This window comes from Adiantum capillus-veneris, chromosome 2 (genome assembly GCF_014529385.1).
Source record: "Adiantum capillus-veneris isolate H3 chromosome 2, ASM1452938v2, whole genome shotgun sequence".
Lineage (NCBI taxonomy): Eukaryota > Viridiplantae > Streptophyta > Polypodiopsida > Polypodiales > Pteridaceae > Adiantum > Adiantum capillus-veneris.
In genome coordinates this window covers 128,141,472-128,162,803 of record NC_140932.1, presented here as the reverse complement: position 1 = coordinate 128,162,803, position 21,332 = coordinate 128,141,472, and the positions used below count along the sequence as shown (strand labels likewise).

The 21,332-nt window shown below is 42.2% G+C and overlaps 1 protein-coding gene and 1 pseudogene across 1 annotated transcript; both read left to right on the top strand.

The window, feature by feature from the left end:
* The first annotated feature begins 11,809 nt into the window (after positions 1-11,809).
* LOC147463601 (chlorophyll a-b binding protein 7, chloroplastic pseudogene) lies at positions 11,810-12,304 on the top strand (annotated as a pseudogene).
* Positions 12,305-16,205: 3,901 nt separating this feature from the next.
* On the top strand, positions 16,206-18,938 carry LOC147463600 (putative RNA-binding protein C25G10.01). The gene is made up of 7 exons (XM_086489748.1): positions 16,206-16,341; positions 16,565-16,587; positions 16,666-16,749; positions 17,321-17,435; positions 17,511-17,660; positions 18,386-18,440; positions 18,512-18,938. Exons 1-7 carry the CDS (start codon positions 16,339-16,341, stop codon positions 18,733-18,735), a joined length of 654 nt encoding a protein of 217 aa, XP_086345874.1. The 5' UTR covers positions 16,206-16,338; the 3' UTR covers positions 18,736-18,938.
* The last annotated feature ends 2,394 nt before the right edge of the window (positions 18,939-21,332 follow it).

Sequence of the window (21,332 nt, the reverse complement as noted above, 5' to 3'; positions counted from 1 at the left end):
CATAAAATGGAGCAATCCGACCAAGAATATTACATATAAATGTACATAGCGGCTTATTATCTTTTTTTAGAATTATTTTGATTTATTGATAATTTTTGGGTTAATTTACTTATTTCCTTTTATTTTTGTTAATTTTCTAAAGAAAAACAAAGAAAAATAAAAAAAAGCAGGTGAGATGATGACACAATAACAAAAGAAAAATATGAGAGTGATCAACAAGTCTAGGGCAACATATGGTGAAGTCGGGGTGCAATTATGAAAATGTTGCGAAAAGTCCGATCCGACCAGTTTTTGGACGAAATGATAATTTTTCTGAAAATGGGGCAAACAAAGTCCAAATGAAGAAATTTTTGAGTCCAAAGTGCATTTTGCGACAAGATAGGAGCACATGTCAAATTTCGTGACAAGCGTGTTACCATATACATGTGGTAATGATGTGTGTGAACACAATAGGACCGCCGGGGCATTTTTTCCCTCTTTAGGAGGTTTTTTCCCCCGAGCATTGTATATACGCCCATCACTCTAGGGCTATCTATCTTTCCATTACACATTAAGTAACACACTCTCTATTGTGTGCCTTGAGCTTCCTTCGTCTTCTCCAAGCTGTGTGCATTTCTCTGCAACCCTAATTCCAACAATTGGTATCATAGGAGGTTTCGTCCTCCCGAGCTTAGTCGCCAGCTGCTCCAGTACACGCTTGCTCACTTTCTTCGATTTCAACGAGCTTTGGCGAGCGTTCGCAGGTCGACAAATATTTTGGGCTCATTTCGGCTATAGGCATTTCGGCCTCCGTTTCCACTACAGGCAGTACTGCACAGGCTATTTCGTAATTTTGTGCAGAATTTTGTCAGTGTCGTTTTCTGCATAACAGGTGCCTTATAGTCTTCTACGGTTTGTGCTATATAGCACGTGTTGTTCTCGGTCCGTCTCTCCTATTTTCGGGCAGTTTTCACATCAGGTGCATCATTTACCATGGCTGACAACAACAACACACATGTGTTCAGGATGTTTGCTGCTGAGGACACGTTGGATGGGGACAACTACCCTATGTGGGCTTATATGATGCAACATGTTCTTGTGTCAAAGGGCGTCTGGAACATAGTGCAGGGCATTGATGTACGTCCTGGTTCTGAGGATGTAGGCGATGTTGAGGATGTTGCAAGTCTTGCTGCAAGGATTGCTGCTGTTAGAGTTGTTTTGCCTACGACAGAACAAGCTCGTTGGGATGTAAAGGATGCGCAGGCTCATGTATTGATTGCATTGTCTGTGAAGCGCACCATTGTTCCTCACATTCATTCAACAAAATCTGCAAAACAGGCTTGGGATATTTTGGCTGGTCTTTATGCAAGTCGCAATGAGGCTAAAATTGCTTTGCTGCGTAAAGAGTTGGAGTCGAAGATTATGCATGAGGAAGATGATATGGACACTTTTCTTGCTGGTGTCAAGGATATCAATGAGCAACTTATTTCTGCAGGTGGTCATTTCAGACAGTTCCCTTGTGCAGACTGTTCTTGATGCCTTACCAGATTCTTACCAGACTTTTGCTAGTACTTTGAGACTTATGACCCAAGGAAATCCTGAAGTTGTCAAGTTTGATGCATTATGCACATTGCTGTTGCAAGAGTCACTTTCCAGAAAAAACGGGACTAGGCAGCGTGCAGTTGAACAGGCTTTTATTGCTTCTCAAAGAAAAGGTGGTAACAGCAATGCAGCCACTTCTTATGGTTCTGCTGCGAGTGGCAAAAATTATGTTCCTAACGCTTCTGCTGGCAGCAATTCATCTGGAAATTCTGGTGATAAGGGCAAAAAGAAGATGCGTTGCCATTATTGTAAAGCCAATGATCACTTGATCAAGTCGTGTCCTAAGTTGAAGGCCAAAGAGGCTAAGAAGAAAGAGGGTGGTTCCACTGCAAATGCTGGTTCCACTACAAATGCAGCCATTGTTGAGTCTTCTGTGAAAGGAGACTATAATGCTGATGTTGATGTAGAATGGGCTTTTAGTGCAGAGTGCACTTACAATCCTGTTGTCCATGATGCATGCTTGTCAGTTGCTTCAGATTCTTATGTGTGGTATTTTGACAGTGGTGCTACAAAGCACATTACCTCACATCGTGAATTGTTTACCTCTCTCGAGTCTGTCCCTCAAGGGAATTCAGTCACTTGTGCCAACAATGCCTCTTATCCGGTTCAAGGCATTGGAAAGATTGTGCTCACTACTGCAAATGGCAGTTCCTTCACACTTGTTGATGCACTTTATGTACCTGGGATAAAGAAGAATCTCTTGTCTGTATCCGAACTTGCTAGACTTGGACTTGTAGTCAAATTTGTGGATGACAGATGTACAGTTCATGATCTCAGTTTTGGTGATGAAATTGTTGCATCTGACCTTTTGTGCCGTGGGCTATATAAGCTCACTTTGTATGACAAGTGTGGACAAAATTTTGCAAATGTTGTTGCAGATTCAAGGGCTATTTCAGATGCAAAACTTTGGCATGCACGTTTTGGTCATCTGAATTTTGCCAGTTTGTTGCGTCTGCAGAAATCTGATATGGTTGCTTCTTTGCTGCCTCTTGAAGCACCTGTCAAACATGTTTGTGAAGGCTGTATTTTGGGTAAGATGCAGCGTTCTAAGTTTCCGAAGGATGGTTCAGTTCGGGCCACATGCAGGTTGCAACTTGTGCATAGTGATGTTTGTGGGCCCATGCAAACTCCGTCCTTGGGCAATTACCTGTACTTCGTGACTTTCATTGATGATTACTCCAGGCATGCATTGGTATTTCCGCTTAAAGCGAAGTTCAAAGTTTTTATGTGCTTCAAACAATTTCTGGCTATGGCTGAAAATGTCTTGAAATGTACTATGGGCACCCTCCGTTCCGATCGAGGGGGGGAGTATATGTCTCATGAATTTAATGCATTTTTGGCTAGTCGTGGGATAAAACACCAATGTACAGTGCCTTATACACCTCAGCAAAATGGTGTTGCTGAGAGGAAAAATAGGTTACTGACGGAAATGGCACGATGTATGGTCAAAAGTCAAGCTTTGCAGCATTCTTTTTGGCTTGAGGCCATCATGTGTGCCACTTATGTACTTAACAAGTGTCCTATGAAAGCTTTGCAGTCTATTACTCCATATGAAGCATGGCATGATAGAAAGCCTTCTATTGAGCACATGCGTGTTCTTGGCTATTTGGCATATGCTTTGGTGCCACGAGTGCAGCGCAGAAAATTGGATGATAAGGCTGTCAAATGTATTTTTGTTGGTTATAGTGCTGAAAGCAAAGGTTACAGGTTGTATCATCCGCAAACAAAACGTATTCTGGTTTCTCGGGATGTAGTGTTTGTGGAAGATTCTGTTCAGCCCTTGCTGTCATGTACTAGAGACAGTAATGTAAGCTCACAGGACATTTATGACACTTTGTTGCCTCTTTTCGGTGGTGGAAATACGAATGTAAGTTCCAATGAGGCAAATGTACAGCCTATGGGGGTTTCTGAAAATGTTCTAGATCAGCCTATTACTGATGCATATGTACATGATGTACTTGATGAGGAAAGGGCTGAAAATGAGCAGGCTAGAGGTATGCCAAAATGGCTGGTGCACACTTTGCGTGACAGTAAATTGGATGCACCTTTGTCTAGTCGTACTCGTTCAGGCTCTTGCCATGCATCTTATGCATCAGATTGTTATGCTTTGGCTGTGTCTAGCTTACATAATGTTGAGGAGCCTCTGTCTTTTGATGAAGCACAAAATTCAGAAAATTGAATGGTTGCCATGCAATCAGAATATGATGCACTCATAGAAAATGACACATGGACTTTATGTGATTTGCCTCCTGGCAAAAAGGCCATTGGTACGAAGTGGGTTTACAAGTTGAAACGCAAGCCGGATGGTGAGATTGATCGCGATAAGGCTTGACTTGTTGCAAAGGGTTATGCACAGCAAAAAGGCATAGATTATGAAGAGACTTTTGCTCCCACTTGTCGTATGACTGCTGTGCATTTTCTATGTGCATTGGCAGCTCATTTTGGTTGGGATGTACATCAATCAGACATTGTTACTACCTTCTTGAATGGTGACATATTTGAGGAAGTTTATGTAACGTAGCCTTGCGGTTTTGTCATAAAAGGACAAGAGAACAAAGTGTGCAAATGTAAGAAGGCTTTGTATGGGTTGAAGCAATCTCCTCGTGCTTGGTATGAGAAAGCTGACACTCATTTGGTTAAACGAGGCTTTTGTAAGAATCCAACAGAAAGCACATTGTATGTAAAGCGTGAGGGTGATGTACTTCTCATTGTGGTTCTTTATGTCGATGATTTGCTGATCACTGGACCAAATGAGAGACATATTGCTGAATTTAAGGCTGATTTGAATGCTACTTTCAAGATGAAAGATTTGGGGCTGTTGCATCATTACTTGGGTATACAATTTAAGCAATGTGATGGTGGTATTGCCTTGTGTCAGAAAAGTTACATAGAGACATTGCTATGTAAGTTTGGACTTGAGGATTGCAAACCTATTGCCACTCCCATGGAAACAGGTTTGAAGTTGAGTCTACATGATGCTGACGATCCTGCTGATGTCACTCTTTACCAAACTGTTGTTGGCTGCCTCATTTATGTATGCAACACAAGGCCAGATATTCAGTTTGCAGCCTCACAGGTCAGCAGATTTATGCATAGCCCACGGTCTAAGCATTGGCAGGCTGTCAAGAGGATTTTCTGCTACCTTAGTGGCACTTTACATCTTGGCTTGTTTTATCCCAAGGGGGGATCATTGCCGCCAGACTTACATGCTTTTTCGGACTCAGATTGGGCTGGTTGTTTTGACACACGAGTGTCCACAAGTGGTTTTTGTTTCATGCTTTGCAGTTCATGCATATCATAGTTGAGCAAGAAGCAACCTATTGTGGCCACTTCGAGTTGTGAGGTTGAGTACAAGGCAGTCTTCACAGCTACGTTTGAGTGTGTATGACTCAGACGCCTTATGGCTGATTTGGGTGTTGGACAGGACACTGCCAACACTATCTACACTGACAGTCAGAGCGCATTGGTAGTTGTGAGAAACCCAGTTTGTCATGCTCGCACAAAGCACATTGAGGTGCATTATCACTATGTCAAGGAGAGGCTCTCAGCAGGAGAGATCAGCTTGGCTTATGTGCCAACACAGGACAACCTTGCAGATATTTTCACAAAGGCATTGTCTCGTGAGAATCTTGAAGCTTTTCGCAAAGCTTTGGGCTTACTCCCCTTTGTGGACTGATCATGTCCTCAGGGCATGGCACTTCCCTTTACTCATGTGCCAGCTCCCGTTCACCGCATCACTCCAGGGGGTTTGTTACCATATACATGTGGTAGTGATGTGTGTGAACACACTAGGACCGCCGGGGCATTTTTTCCCTCTTTAGGAGGTTTTTTTCCCCAAGCATTGTATATACGCCCATCAGTCTAGGGCTATGTATCTTTCCATTACACACTAAGTAACACACTCTCTATTGTGTGCCTTGAGATTCCTTCGTCTTCTCCAAGCTGTGTGTGTTTCTCTGCAACCCTAATTCCAACAAAGTGGTCCCGAGACCCCGATATAAGATATTTTGGGCCCACTTACTACCTTATTTCCACTATTCACAATTAGAGAAGAGCTTGAGAGACCTAGAGCACGCGGATCTTCTATGGCTTTGTACAATGCACACGAGACACTGGTCATCGCTAGACATGAGAGGTAGGCTCATTACCTTGTGCTCTCCTTGTTTAACGCTAACTTCAACACGAAAAACTCATGAAAGCGGCAATGTGGCATTGACGGGTAGAGACCGAAACGGAACCGTAACTCAACAACCACTAACCCGATAGCTACAAGATCTTATAGGGGGTCAACCCTAGGCTATATGAGTATGTATATGCCCTCCAATGCCGGTTTAGATCAGCAAGAAAAACCCTAACTTCTCATGCTCCACAGGAGCCAGTCAAGGATAAGTCGGCAAAATCACACAAAACTTCAGAGATAGTTGCTTCTCAAGATTGTCTACAAGCTTATGTAACTTGCTCCAGGATCAATCATCAGAAAGTGGGTCAAAACATCGATCTAGGTGACACGCAAAGCGTCATTTGGCTCTCACAGCCAAACGGTGCGTCCGTTTGCCACCAAGCTTCACGAGCATCATCAACATACCATCAACAACCAAAACATATGGTCAAACATCAAGGCAAGTCACCGTTGACCATCAGCTAACTAGAAGACGCATTCTGAGTGACAAATTGCCAAAAACGGTATCCGTAAGGCCAAAGGCTACACCAAAGCCATGGAAAGATTCCCCACAACATCTACAACCTTGGGTGATCAAGCTCAAGAGAAATCATCATCAGAACTCGTCTCCAAATGCAAAAATCCATTTCAAAGTCCGAAGTACCAAACAGGGAATTTCTAAGCTAAACTAGTGAATTTTAAAGTTAAACCAGAGCTAAAAGGGCTTAGGGCACTAGCACTAATCTCCTCAAATGCTTCAAAACAAGAATTGCATCCAAGACATTATACCCGTATGATGTCTGGCTACCAATTTTACACATGCAAATGGTAATTTTTCCACACCAATCTCTCCATTATGTTCATTAAAGCTCACATACCAAGTTTAATGCAAATTAGACCACATGAAGCCAACATTTAGCCAAATACCACTGAGTTAGAGTCCTCGGGAAAAATATGGTCTTATCCATAGAAAGAGTACTCTAAAATCATAGAAACATAACACAAGGCATGAAACTAGCATATACGGCATACCCCAATGCTCATATATCAATTTTCCAAGAGAAGACATCATAGGCGTATGATGTCTAGACCTGCTCATAAAGAGGTGTTGTCAGCATTTTGAGTATCTAGAATTCAATATAATGGCATATATAGCCTCTACACCAAGTTTGGGCATAATTGGGCATGTTTTGGTCTTATCCACTTCATTTTACAAATCAAAGAGTCGAAAACACCTTCTATGGTCATGGGCGCTCGAATACTTATCCAAATTCGTTTCTAAACACATCAGTCTAATGCACACATCATGAGCAAGTTGTACACCGGGTTTGAGTCAAAAAAGCCAAGCTAGACATCATACGAGTATGATAGACCCTTTAATTTGACATGGTGCAATGTTTTTGAGATCTCTAGTACATATATCACATCTTTATTAGCTTCCCAACCAATTCTCATCATAATTGGACATCATGTGACCCATTTTTATCCACATGGTGGAAATCTAGACTCACAACCTCATTCATGGCTTCTGACATCCAAATACAGGCACAATTTCAAATCTGATGCTATAGGCACCTACCCTATGAGTTTCTAGTTTACAAACAAAAGACATCATATGCATATGATGTCCCAAAGTGTCAAATTGTCAACCAGGAGAGGTTTTGGCCTACCCAATGTTCTCATCTTATGCCCATGAGTCCCCACACCAAGTTTCAAGCCATTTGAACCTCATCTACGCCAATTACAACCAATCTACCATTTCAGGGAAGGAAAGAAGCTTATAAGCCAAAATCTTGCTCATTACTTGTTCAAACTACATTCCAGGCATATATGTGTAATGTACATGCTATAGAGTATGCATATGTGAAATCTCACGTCATTTCATAGCACATAGACATCATACATATATGATGTCTGACATCATAAAATAAGCACCCAAATGCCCTTTTGTCAACTTGCATAGTATCCTTAGGCCCTAATTAGCTTGTGATTCAATTTTGAAATCATTTGGATAGCTACAAGCTTATCAATTGCCAAATTTAGTAAAAGACGCTAACTTTTGAACTTGGAGTGTACGCAAGATCAATGGAAGTTGGTAAGTCACCAGTAAAGAAGAAGAGGCTTACCTTGAAAGATATCATAGCAGCAGATGAGCCCTTCACCATTTCACATGAGACATTGAATCCCACTAAAGCATGGATGGACAAAGCCACACTAGAAGAAGAAGGCATAAAGCTATACCAAGGGACATTCAGAGATCCACAAGGCAACATTGTGGACGTGCCAATGATTCCAAGCATTAAGAAGAGGATGGGGTCTAGGAGGGCCTCTTTATTTGCCATGATCTTATGGAGGTGACTATAATTTTGACAAATAGGTGTACGCCATGTGTGCAAGAATGGTGAGTGTGTAAGAAATGTGTAAGAGTGGTCAAAGGATGCATGTTTCTCCCCAAAAAGGAGGTGGATGAAGCGATTCGAGGACTTTTGATCTTGATTTTGGTAGAATGAGCCTTGTAGTTTGTTTTGCAGTCGCAAGCACATAGGATGTCCAGGTTTGATTTCCTCTAGTAGTGATTGTCTTAGAAGGTTGAGTAGGTGATTGACAACCATCTATTTGCTTCCATGGGCCTACGGGTCGAGCTATGTCCTTGGCTGACATTTAGTTTGTTGGTCTAGTTCTCGCTATGCGACCGTTTGCTCGGCAATTTGACTATATTTGAAGTCTTATGGGATATTAGTGAAACAAGCCATGCTTGTGAGTATATTGGTCCATATGTATTCCAAGTTTTGGATTAGCTTTGTGTCAGGATGTTGTCTCTTGGGTCATTGTCAAGAAGCTCTAAGAGTATTTTCACCATATGCAAAGTGAAAAGGGCCCCTCTCTATGACATGGCAGTGGCGATGTAACAAGTCTGTAAAGTGCACATCTATACTTTTAGTTCGCAAGTACTTTTTATCTTACAATTTCGTTTAGGGCTTTGGTAATTTTATGAATTGTGCACACGTAATTTACCGAGTGGAAATGATGCTTCGAATGTCATGACCTCAATGGAATGGAGTTGGTTTAATTCATTAGATCATGCATGTACATCCAAGCATTGTGTATCACGTCATATGGTATATGTTTAATCAATTATGCTTTTTTGTATTGACGATATTGTTTTGTGTTGTAAAAAGCAAACCATACATCGATCATCATCACATTCAATCTTTGGATTCCAAGTCAATTGACAAGATTGATTTAAGAGTGTCGATTGCACGTAATTACACTCTTTTTTCGAACTTCTACTTGCATCAAATGGTTGCTCCAACATTAGAGGACAAGCATAAGACTGGCTCGAACACTATAAATGCATAAAGTGGAGCAAGAGAGACACGCTTCTAATGGGATTATATTAAATGTGGAGTAAATTGTGCCAACTCCACACCATAAATAATATGGTTTTTTCTTTTTCTTGATGGGCATAGGATATCGTGCACGGTTTGCATGTGCGAACGCATCACATTAGTGCTACATGCATTTTTTACTTCGAATCTTTCAAACACTAATAGTAGGTCTTTGTTTTGCATATCATGAGGATTTAACATTGTATAGAGGATTTATTCTCAGCAATCGGATTGAACTTTTACAGGTACATTGTACTTTTCATTTTTATTTCAATTTTTAAAATTTGTATCGATTCGCTCATGCTTTTTCAATTTTGTAAAAATTGTAACATTTGAAAACAAAGCATGAAAGTAAAATTTAAAAACTTTGTATGGCGAACTCTTAAATATTTTAGGTGATTATTTTGTTTAGCTCATACTAGGAGGAGTCAAAATAAAATAACTCATTAAAAGCCTAGATTCCCCCTCACCTGCCTGCGTCCCACCTCCCTCACCCTCGGCCCTCAATCACCTTGCTCTCCTTTCCTCCCTCACCCTCTCCGCTTACCGACCTTCCTCTCCTTTCCCCCCTCACGCGCCTGGTTCTACTGATGGATTCTCTTAGCAAGCCACAAACTGCTGCCTACCCTTCGCATCTACTGAAAGAAACAAGCCTTGCGCAGATCCAGAGAGAGAGGCACCCTACAAGGCACGGACAGAGGCATCAAACCGACCCCCTTAGGTGCCTCGTGAAGACGCGGAGAGAGAGAGAGAGAGAGAGAGAGAGAGAGAGAGAGAGAGAGAGAGAGAGAGAGAGAGAGAGAGAGAGAGAGGCAAGCCCGCTTTGCCTTGCCTCGTGCAGACGAAGAGAGAGTGAAATCATGGGCTCAGAGAGACAAAGAGAAAGAGAGAGCTCAAAAAGGAAAGGACACCTCGTGGTCTTCCCTTTTCATTTCCCTCTTAGCTGTTCCTTTAACTATTACAACCATTTTCTGATTTTCCGCTAGCTGGCGCCCCCTACTTGTGGAAAACATGGGGAAGCAACTAACTTCATAAAAGCAACTCCACTTACAAAACCATATTATTATTAACTGTTTCACATTTGTAAATTCATACCACTTTCTCAAAATCTCGCATCAAAGTCTAGCAGCAAGATCACACTTGTTTTAACTTCCTTCCTTTGACCTTGCCAAGGTAACACCCCTATGCCACTGGCCCACTGCCCCTCAAACGAGGGCTCCCTTTCTCACACAAAGCAAGTTGCCACCTCGTGCAAAAGACTGAAATTTGATCCACATGGCTGCAAATGGTTGTATCCATGGTTAAAGTCTCATCTTTTTAACTTCCTTTCTATCTCGCCAACATAGTGCCCTTATGCTGCTGCAACTCAAAGGAGGCTTCCCTCTCTCAAAGAAAGGGTTTGTCACACTGTGCAAGCTATGCCATGTTGACTTCCAAACAATGCACAGATGCCAGATTATTACCACCTTGGGTTGCTAGCATCATATGCAAACATCTACCTCATCCATGGTGGGCTACCAATGCCATCCAATGCCTTGAACATTAGGCAAGAGTCAAAGCACTATCTATCGCAACTCGAGAGTCACCTCTTACGTCAAACAACAGGCGCTGTCGCACAGCTTGAAGAGTCTCGCCCTCATACTGAGGATAACAACCCTCAAGTTGCAGGTGACTAGAAGAATTATTGCCCGTAATTAACGGCATCTCACTTTTGATCTTCTTTTCTCCCTCTCTCCCAAGTGGTGTAGGCAGGCCAGTGCCGTGTCTCCATTGAATCAATTGCCATTCTACTACGGTATTGAGATGTAGTCAAGCTAATGGAAAGGAGCAACTAGAATTCCATTGCTACTATGATATTGAGATGTAGTCAAGCTAATATGGCCAGGAGCACCTATAATTTTCATGCGCTATAAATCGGTAGGGTAGTGTAGGCTTTTAAAATTCCATGCGTTGTAAGCTTGATCTAGGGGCAATGATGGCTTCTTCCACTGGTTATGTTGCAAGTCGATTGTACGTAGGTATAAATTCCGAGAGAGAGAGAGAGAGAGAGAGAGAGAGAGAGAGAGAGAGAGAGAGAGAGAGAGAGAGAGAGAGAGAGAGAGAGAGAGAGAGGCAAATGTGGTGTGCAACTTATTGGTACTAGTCAGACGAGCTAGAGTGGAGAATGATTGGCTTCATCCCACTTGTTGCAAGCCTTCCCGTGTGCACACAACCCCCCCCCCCCCCCCCCCCCCCCCCCCCCCCCCCCCCCCCCCCTCCATGCATGGTCGAGTGCATTTAAGCAATGCCCAAAGGAGATATTTTGACAGAAGACACGGTATGACGTGCATGGTATCTTGGCAGGAGTTGGTTGGTGTGCTCATGTTCTCAGCATTTCCTTTCACAGATGTGGAAACCATTGCAAATAGTCCTCTATGAACCCAGCTTCAAGAGAGGATGCAAGAATAAAACGCTAGGTCAAAAGAAGTGGCAAGGGAAGCCAATCAACAAAAAGAAAGGCTAGAGAAGAGAGTGTTTGGTATGGTAAAGACAAGCCAAAGTGGTTGGGACTTTCAATACCCATATCACTTGACCGGCAAGGCACCATGAGATTATGGGTTTGATAGTTTGGGGGCTTGGACACAACACCGATAACTTCAACAAATATTTCAATTTCAAAATTCTGCATGCTCGATGGGCAATGCTAGCTGCACTCGGTGTTGTCCTTCTTGAAATTCTTGACTAGTTTTGCAACATTGATTTTGCTGAGCCAATTTGGTGGTGTGTTGGTTTTCAAAGCTCCAAGGAGATACTTTGGATTATCTAGGCATACTAGGCTTGCACTTTGCCAGAGGACAAGGCATTTTGGTGATTGTTGTTTGCCAATTCCTTCTCATGGTGGGACCAGAGTATGCAAGGTACTATGGTATCGAGGCGCTAGAGCCATTAGGAATCTTCTTGCTGGGTGACATAAAGTGTCGGGGGAGTTTCCTATTTATCCTTTGGGGTTATCCAAGGATCCATTTGCCCTTGAAGAATTAAAGGTGAAGGAGATAAAAAATGGACCCCTTGCCATGGTCTGCATGGCTATGTGTGAGCAGTAGTTACAAAGAAGGGGCCTCTGGAGAACGTATTTGACCACATTAAAAGGTCCTTTTCACAACATTTAACGGCCAATATCTTCTCTGCATTTTGAGAAACCTGTTGTTGTAATGGTTATATGTTGTCACACATGCCTAGTGGTTTAAAAGCTGAAGCACGTTAGGAGATAAGGTGACTTGGTCTCTGGTCTTTTCTACGAACTATGTGTAATATATTTCATCTCTGCAATATGCACATATTGGTTTTGTAGTACCAGAGAGAGAGAGAGAGAGAGAGAGAGAGAGAGAGAGAGAGAGAGAGAGAGAGAGAGAGAGAGAGAGAGAGAGAGAGAGAGAGAGAGAGTGCTTGACACCTTCTCCCGAGTCTCCTTTTGGGTTTCATCGCCATGTCACTGCGTGGGATCCTCTACACCCTGAGCAATTGCTTGCTAGGTTTCATCAACTATATTTTCACGAGCTTGTTGATTTAGGATGTCTTTTGCCTTTGTCTGTATCAATATCTCTACCTTGAGGCCTTCCATTACTACGACGTATGCTCTCATATTGTGGACCCACGATCGCATATCCTACAACAAACAAGAAGAAGATGAAGTGTTGTTCGCTTTAGTGCAAGCAAGAATGTGTTCTACATTATAGAACTTAGTTCTAGTCTTACTAGGTTTATAACAAGGATATAAGCTACTATCATATGTACAACTCGACCACATCAACCCAACTTTGAGTTTGAATTTGGGCTTTCAGCTTGCTAGATTGGGGTGGAGGTCATCATCATGCACATTTGCAATTGTAGGGATGTCTATGGCAAACGAGTTGTGAAGGTCACCCCATTGAAGGAGTGGATCCTTGACAGCTTGTGTAGAGCTGGCCTAAGTTGTAGAATACTCGCGTCGTACCTTATGTTGTAGAAATTGGTCAATGAAGAGAGCCAGAGAAATTTGGTCCATGTGTGATAAATGAATACAAATTAAAAAAAGATTTTGGAATAGCCACAAACGTTAGTTCGTCTTGCTCTCAAACAAATAGGTTAGAACACCGTAAAGATTTTGTTGGAGTTATCTTTATCTTCAAATTTTCATCTTTATCTTCAAGCCAAAACGATTCTTTGTATCGAGGTAGCCGGCGGGCCTCGTGATTCATCACTTGTTTAATTAGGAAAACCTATGCGTGCTGGTTATGGTAGTTTTATGAATACATTTGCGTGTACTTGCGTTTTGGCTGCCTACTACTACTACTGGCTCTACTTTCTCTTTCCATTACACAGAATCTCCCCAAGATGCTTCAGCATCTCCAATTAGCATCTCCAATCAACCCACCATTTAAAACCATTGCTAATGGACATGATTTGACCCCAGCACGTAGGAGAACAAAGACTCAAACTTAACCACTAGGCTATATGCCTGTGTTGCCCTATGGTTTCCCCTTAAGCATTAAAAAAAAACAATCCCCCCGCCCCCCCACCCTAGGCCTGTACCCTTTCTCCTTTACCTTTATTTTTCCCACCCTTCCCTTTTCCTCTCTCTCCCCTCCCCCCCACCAAAAAAACTAATTAATTAATAGGTTTGTGAAAACAACGTTTTGGCTCCCTACTCCCCCCCCCCCCCCCCCCCCAAAAAAAAAACTAATTAATTAATAGGTTTGTGAAAACAACGTTTTGGCTCCCTACTGCTCTACATACTTTAGCATCTCTAATTAGCATGTCCATGCACGTCACCATTTAAAATCAATCTTAATGAGTAAGATTTGAACACATCACGTATATAGTATGAAACTCAACCTTAACCACTAGGCTATATGCCTACGCTGGTCCTTGAGCCCCTTTGAGCCTTAAAAAAAAAGAATACACCCCCTTTGACCTGCTCTACTGTGGCCCAATAAGAGGAATCGTTGCTCTCGATCAGTGTCAGACGAAGCGCCCGAACGAAGCCTCACTGTCTGAGCTAGCTACCAAGTCATGGCTAGGATCGTCTAAAATGTGGGCGACCCCCCCAAGCCGGGCAACCCCCGCCCAAGGAAGTTCTTCGCACGCTAATTGGCTGCAAGCCTGTAATCGTGTACTTTTCGTATCAAAAAAACTGGCTGGCGTCCGTGTGGTGTGACCAACTCTGGTGGACAATGTTTTTTGCTACAAAAAGGTCTCTGCCCAAAGAATGCCAACTCACACATGGCCGTCGACCATGTGTGACACGGGCCTAAAAAGTGTGTCAAATTTTAATTTTGTTGACGTAATAAGTTTTCAACCAAGGTCTTAAATTGTGATGTAATGTTGCTATCCATTTTTTTATGAAACATACAGGCATTTTGCGATGGAGACTAAACATTGACGTTGAATGGGGTTTGGCAATATCACTTGGTCATAATTAGAGTAATCTGGAGTTGAGATAAATCTAGAACTCTATGTTTATGTGGCGCTACCAGTAACCAACCAAGGTGCCCATACACATAAAGGCCCCCCCCCCCCCCCCCCCAAACACACAAAAAAACCTCCCTGATTTGCTTTATCCAAAACATGCTTAAATCAAAGGCCACCTCAAAAATTTTGCAAGGAGGATTTGAGGCTGCCTCAAATTTCAAGATTTTTGGTTGAAAAGTCCAATTTTATATAGAACTTTTCTTCTCAAATATGGTTTTTACCTTCTTGAAAAGGGGTGAAAGGGGATTCAAAGCTGGCTCCTTAAATACATTTTCTTCGGCCCTACCTCCTCTGACTTTCCACGTAGGCGTAGGGTTATAAACCCACTTACAGTATGATTTTTTAGATAGCAACGAGCTTTTGGTTGCGTGCCTGAGCACTCCTCTATGGGGGGATGCGCTCATTTGAGCCCCGACATTAGGGAAACTTTGAGGTTTCTCAATTCATTTTCTCGAGCCCTACCTCCTCTAACTTTCGACATAGGCGTAGGGGTATAAACTCACTTATGGTATGATTTTTTAGATAACAACGAGCTGCTTTTTGGCTGTATGGTTGAGCTCTCCTCTATGTTGGGGTAAAGCCCCATGTGGCCGGTTAGGCCAGACGCCCGCCTACTATACTTATGCATTATGTACATAATAGAATAAAGGGGCTAACATATTGAGAGTGAGTTTTAGCCCCTGCAAACACAAGGTCTCCTCTTCTCCTCTCTTCTCCATTGTTGCACACACTCGCACACACTCCCGCTCGTGCACTTCAACTGGTGTCAGAGCTCTGATACCAATTGTGGGTGCGCGAATGCGGTGCGTGTGCGGAGAGCGAGAAGAGGACAAAGAGAGAACACATGATGTGGGTGGAGCAACTCAACACTATGTGTGTGAGAGAACCTATTATTCTTCCATCTAATAAAGAATAAGGCGTGTACAAGTAATGGGCGGTCAAATGTCTCTGACGTGTTTCGATAGAGGTAAGACGCACATCGCCTTCACCCCAACAAGTTCATCTTGTGGCTGCAAGTATAAGATATAGATGGGTAGATTTTTACCCACGAACCTTAGTAGTGTAAAGGGGCCAATAAAAAACCGCCCCCCTGTATTAGGACTCGTTGGCTGCTATTAATAATAAGAATTCTCTTCAATGTTAGGACATAGTGGAGCCAGTGCTGGGCTGGTTAGCGCAGGGCCAGATGCTATCGTCTCCGTGATATTGCGAGCTCGAGTTGATGTGGCGAATGGCTCATATTTGACCCCTCAACGACTCCTGTTTTGCGATCTTTTTTGTTACACACAATTTTCTTTGACGTCCTGCATACTGCGCGCCTTGCCATTTGCAATGTAGCTTCCATCCCCAACAGATCGTGCGCTCAAGTCTCGAATGTGCCCTCCCAAGCTGCAAACAGAGTGGTTGTAATCCGTCGCCTCTCTTAGGTGGCCTTAACTTTGCCCCTTTACCCTAATGCTTTTTTAGGCCGAATCACTGAAGATACCCGTTTTGTGATAGAGTAGAATAGTTGGTAACAAGTAAATTTAAGCCCGACCGGACTTTATCAATTTATGAAATAGAGCTGGTAGACTTTTGATTTTGCCACTTCATCTACTTCCATAAGGAGATCTTCAGCTTCCTCCGACCATTCTGCGTTTCAGGATTTAGGGTTTTTCGCGGAGATCGACTGCGCAGATCCCCGCCTGCTAAAGTAAATTGCGTTCTCTGCACGCCCCCATGGTATGTTCCTCTCTTTCCTTTCGCAATTTCTGCGGAGTTTCTGAATTGTTCCTGCTTCATAATTCTCATGCCCTCTGCTTCGTTGAGTTGTTACTCATGTTTCTCCTTGTGTGCGTATTCGTAGTATCTTATGCTCTTGAGATCGACCTGTTTTCTAGGCGCTCTTGTCTCAAATGAGTGAGATCTGACTATTTTGTTGTTTTTTCTGTCAATGCGACCTCAGGGCGATTCTCCAAGAAGAGGAAGGTGAGAAATACGCCCTCCACTGTCGAGCATTTTTTTAATTCGTCCAATTGTACTTAATACAGCTGTTGCTTCATCCAGATACTCAGAATCTCCGTCGCCCAGACGGAGGTACTCTAGATCAAGGAGTCCAGCAAAGCGCTATTCAAGGAGCCCTGCAAGGAGGTGAGGTTTCCATGATATGTAGCCAGGCCTGTTTTGATCTTACGTCTGAGCCTCAGACCTCTGATATGTAGTTCCTCTGTAGTCGTATGGTGTTTATTTGAACTTGCAGAACGACTGGAAGAAAATGGACTGTGACATGGCATACCATACTTTACCTGCTATTTTCTAAAGATGGCCCGGATGCTTTTGGCTTGAGCAGTTAAAATATAGTTTATCGTGCAAGTCGAGGTGTCTCAAATTTTGTTTTATGGGTTTGAGATTATCCTGAAACGGGACATACTACTGAATATTTTTGTATGGAGTAATGTGGGTCACAAAGGGTTTATAGCCCAAGCTAGCTCAAACGATTCTCTCATATATCCAAAAACTTTGGTCGAGTGAGTCTCTCATGTATCTGGTAGGGGAAATGTATATGAAATTCCCAGAATTTGCGAGTTGGTTGTACTATAATAGAGGTAATTTTGGGCATGGTTTAACATTTTGACTGATAATCTTAGGCTTTACCATTCTTAGGGCCTAGTGATGTTTTTTTTCTAACGGGGTTGTTTGTCCTTGATCTGCCAATTCGTAGGGAGAATGGAGCCATGGAGGAGGCTATTAATCCTGGAAACAACTTGTATGTCACAGGTCTCTCAACACGTGTGACAGAGAAGGATCTTGAGGAACACTTCTCACGAGAGGGAAAGGTGGGTTTGAGCTAATTTGAGCTTATGCATTCTTCCATGTTTCACATGCATTGCTAAACTAACTATTTGTTGCAGGTCACTGAATGCCGTCTTGTTGTGGACCCACGCACTCGTGAGTCGAGAGGATTTGGTTTTGTGACAATGGATTCACTTGAAGATGCTGAACGTTGCATTAAGTATTTAAATCGATCTACATTGGAGGGCAGGATTATAACTGTGGAAAAGGTGAGCATTGTTTTCTGGTAAAGGGCAGGTCCCAGCTAGACTCATATGTTATATACCTAGTTAGGGTCAGGAGGTTCTCCCTTTTATGCAAGTGCTAATTTTTTGGCTTTGCACGGTGGGTCATTCAGAAATGAGGTGTCACCAGGGCCCTCCCCTGCAACATCAGTTCTCCCAATTTTTTAATTTCTACTTCGGCTCGTAACGCACCAGCAAGAAACTCCACACGAGCAAATGCATTCACTTCACAAAGACAGTTTTCAAGTCATTTGATGTTAGAAGTGTTGGTGCTGGGCTCTGCTTCGGCTTACAATCTTTGCAACAGCTACAACAATTGAGACCTTTTAGCTTTCAAGATTTTCCCTTCAAGCTGTCGCCGATAGCAATGCTACATCAGACTGCATCAGCTTTCGCCGCTGACGCCGAGTCTTTTCCCCTTTCCTCTAGGAGTGCTTGTTTCGAACTCGAGTCTTACATTTCGAAAGATGAATGTGTGGTAAGGTTGCTACAGACCACTAGCGCTAGCTGTGAATTTATGTGCAGGACTTGTGACCCTCGTCTTGTTTTTTAAGTTCCCCTGGGGTGTGTTCAAGAGGCCAATTTAGTGTAAGCCTTGTTGGAATTCAGTAAATGGGTAAAGCATTAGTTCGATGGAGTGCTCCATTTTAGGTCTGCTTTATGCTAGCTCCGTTTCTTACAAATGTTTTGTTTGTTGATGGATGCATCAGGCGAAGAGGAAGAGAGCAAGGACACCAACCCCTGGTGCTTATCTTGGTGTGCGAGGTATGTTGTTCCCTATTGTTCAACTTAATGGATCAGTTTTCGAGTTGTCACTTATGTATTGGTAGTTGCAGCTGCTTTGCGAGGCAACTCACGAGGTTATGGTCGAGATTATGATCGAGATCGAGATCGAGATCGTGGTGACAGAGACCACAACTCTCGACGGTCTCCTCGCTATTCTCCGTACCGGGGCAGCCGAGAACGTGATTGGGAGCGTGATCGGGATCACTCTCCTCGATACTCTAAGAGGGGTCGAGATAGGTCACGCTCTCCACAGTACTCACCTTACCGCCGCTGAATTGCCGGCTTCTTTGTGTAGAACAGAACTATTTGCATCTTGTAACACAAGGAAATTTTTAATGGCAAAGGACCTCGGATAGAAACAAGCTTTAAGAGCTGGTTTTGGTAAGCCTGGTTTTATCAACAATGTATTGCATCAATTTGCATTTTGTGTAGTACATGTGGATTAATATTGTTTGTAAGTCTTTGTTTCTTGTGCCACTTTTCTTGCTCTACTTCTTGTGCCATTTCTCTTGCAGAATGATTAAGCATTTTTGATGATCTGGGATTTTTGTGTGTTGATTTCATGTTTGTGAAAGTGTAATGGCACCTCTTTTAGTTTGCAAGGGCAGACTTTTTGACCTTATGAAGATAAATTTTGTTGGATTGACCACCTTAAATTGCAGGGTTGCTGGCTTACCTTTTCCTTCTAATTTTAGTAGAGAGAGTGTGTTGGGGAGACGCTTTGCCTAAATGGTTGGTAGAGTTCAAGTTACTGTATATGCATTCTCTTGAAGTCGTTGGAAGGGTGAATGAGGAATACTTGTCTGTCTGGTTCGTTTTTAAAGTAATGCAGGCAGTGAAGACTAAAACTTTGACTGGAATGTCTCTTATTTATTAGCCCAGCTGATCTGGACATGTCTGTTTAAGCTGGTTGTGGGTGTTTGTGGAGGTGATTGCTTGTCGACAACTCATTAATAGAAAACACAGGAAACGGCTGGGTTCCTTTATATTTTCCCTGTATTTCTGCATGCTATAAGCAGAGGGCTTGCTCTAGATGAAGAGGAAGGTTTGTTGATATGAGACGTGTGCTGTGCGAAGAGGGCTTGCTTTAGATGAAGAGGAGGGTTTGTTGATATGAGAAGTGTGTGCATTGCGTAGATTGGCTGGTTACTTAGCTGGTGGGCAAACGTAGGTGAGGCTGAACTCCTTTTAGGTTCTTTGCGAAAGAGGAGTTTGGGCTCTTTGCAAAAGATGAGCAATCCCTTCCCACTGGAATTGATAATAGTATTTTTGAGCTGTGTCAAACATGGACATGGTGCATGTGCAAGAAAGTGAAAGGATGGGAAATGTTGGCGATGTCGTTGAATCTATCAATGTAGAATGCTCAAATCAACGTATCCAATGATTGGGTATCCGATTTCAATTTTGAAGCTTGTATTGTGTTCCTCTTTCTTTGCTCTTTCAAAGAAGTGTAAGCATTGCAAATTTTGTTGTGGATTGCGACTATGCATCTATGAGCTCAATCTTGAGATTTGAGTACTTAGTTTTTTGATGTTTTGACCATATCGTGATTCATTTACCTTGTTAGAATGTGATTAGACTTTGTAGATTTGTCTCTTTAAGCCCAGTGAAGTTTTTTTTAAAATTCCGTAACGATTTGAGTTCGTTAGTCATTAAAATGACACGATGATCGAGAGGTGAGAAAGGCATAGACAATTTTTTCAATCATCGAGTGATGATCACTTCCTGACGATTGGCAACCTCAAAGAGTCTCCGTGTTCTGTGCGGGTTACTTTCCTTCGTATTGATATTTTAGATTATTATCAGATAGTTATGTTACAAACGTTCGTCCTGACGACCCATGAACATTTGTGTCGTTGTCGGGGAATGATCTTTAGATGTGGAATTACTTGGTGTGTATTTCAAACATTCTTTTCCAAAGATTTGTCTATCCATTCCATATATACATAAACAATGAAGCACTTAGACTCGGGGTTTAGTGCTTGGTAGAGGTTAGACGATGACTTTTTAGATCTATTCTTGAGAGGTAAAGAGAGTTGTGAGTGAGATAGTCAAAAGCATTAAATTCTACGATTTTCTCGTTACTTTTAGAAAGCTACTCAATCTTTCAGATCTTGGCCAAGACTTTCATAACTATGAAATTCAAATAATTTGATGGTGGAGATCTAAAAATTGATTAAAACTCTAAAGTATAGTGCAAAAGGAAACCACCAAACTCATAGAAAGCAAATTGAAAATTTTTACCCAGTTTTGTGGAGGAACATGAATCGCGATCTATGTACCTTTAAGACAGTTTGATTAGAAACTAAAACCATTTCATTGAGGGTGCTTCCAGACAACAGAAGCCAAAATTTGGAGTGAAATTGAGACAAAAAACGCACTCAAAATAAAGAAATTGGACAACTTGCAAAAGCTTGGAAATTGATCGAAATTTGGGATTTTCTAACTTTTAATGATCTAAATTCAAAGAAGGTTGGGCAATAGCATTTACAGGGCATAGACAATCACTTGACAAAGTTTCATGTTGAAATGTTGTCAAACCTGGATCGCGATTCATGTACCTTTCTATGATTTTGAGCTGAGATTTGAGCAGCAGGTTGCGGAAACCATTTGGAACAACTTTCCATAAAGACATTAGCAAAATAGTTGAAAATAATTAATCAAAAGTGCACAACATCGAAAACTACTCAAAAATCGCACAAAGAGGAGTTTCATACGTAAAATTGGACATATATAGCAATCTGACACTAATATAATGCCAATACTCAGGGAAGTGACTCGGATTGGACACGGAAACTCTTTGAGATCGTCAATCTCAAGAAGTGAACCTTAACAAGCAAACATACTAACTCAGCAAGCAACCAACACTCA

Bases quoted from the DNA above. Each gene is read 5' to 3' on its own strand.
- LOC147463600 (XM_086489748.1), top strand. The intron at 17,436-17,510 runs GTGGGTTTGAGC...TATTTGTTGCAG, and splicing joins ACTTCTCACGAGAGGGAAAG to GTCACTGAATGCCGTCTTGT. The intron at 18,441-18,511 runs GTATGTTGTTCC...TGGTAGTTGCAG, and splicing joins TGCTTATCTTGGTGTGCGAG to CTGCTTTGCGAGGCAACTCA.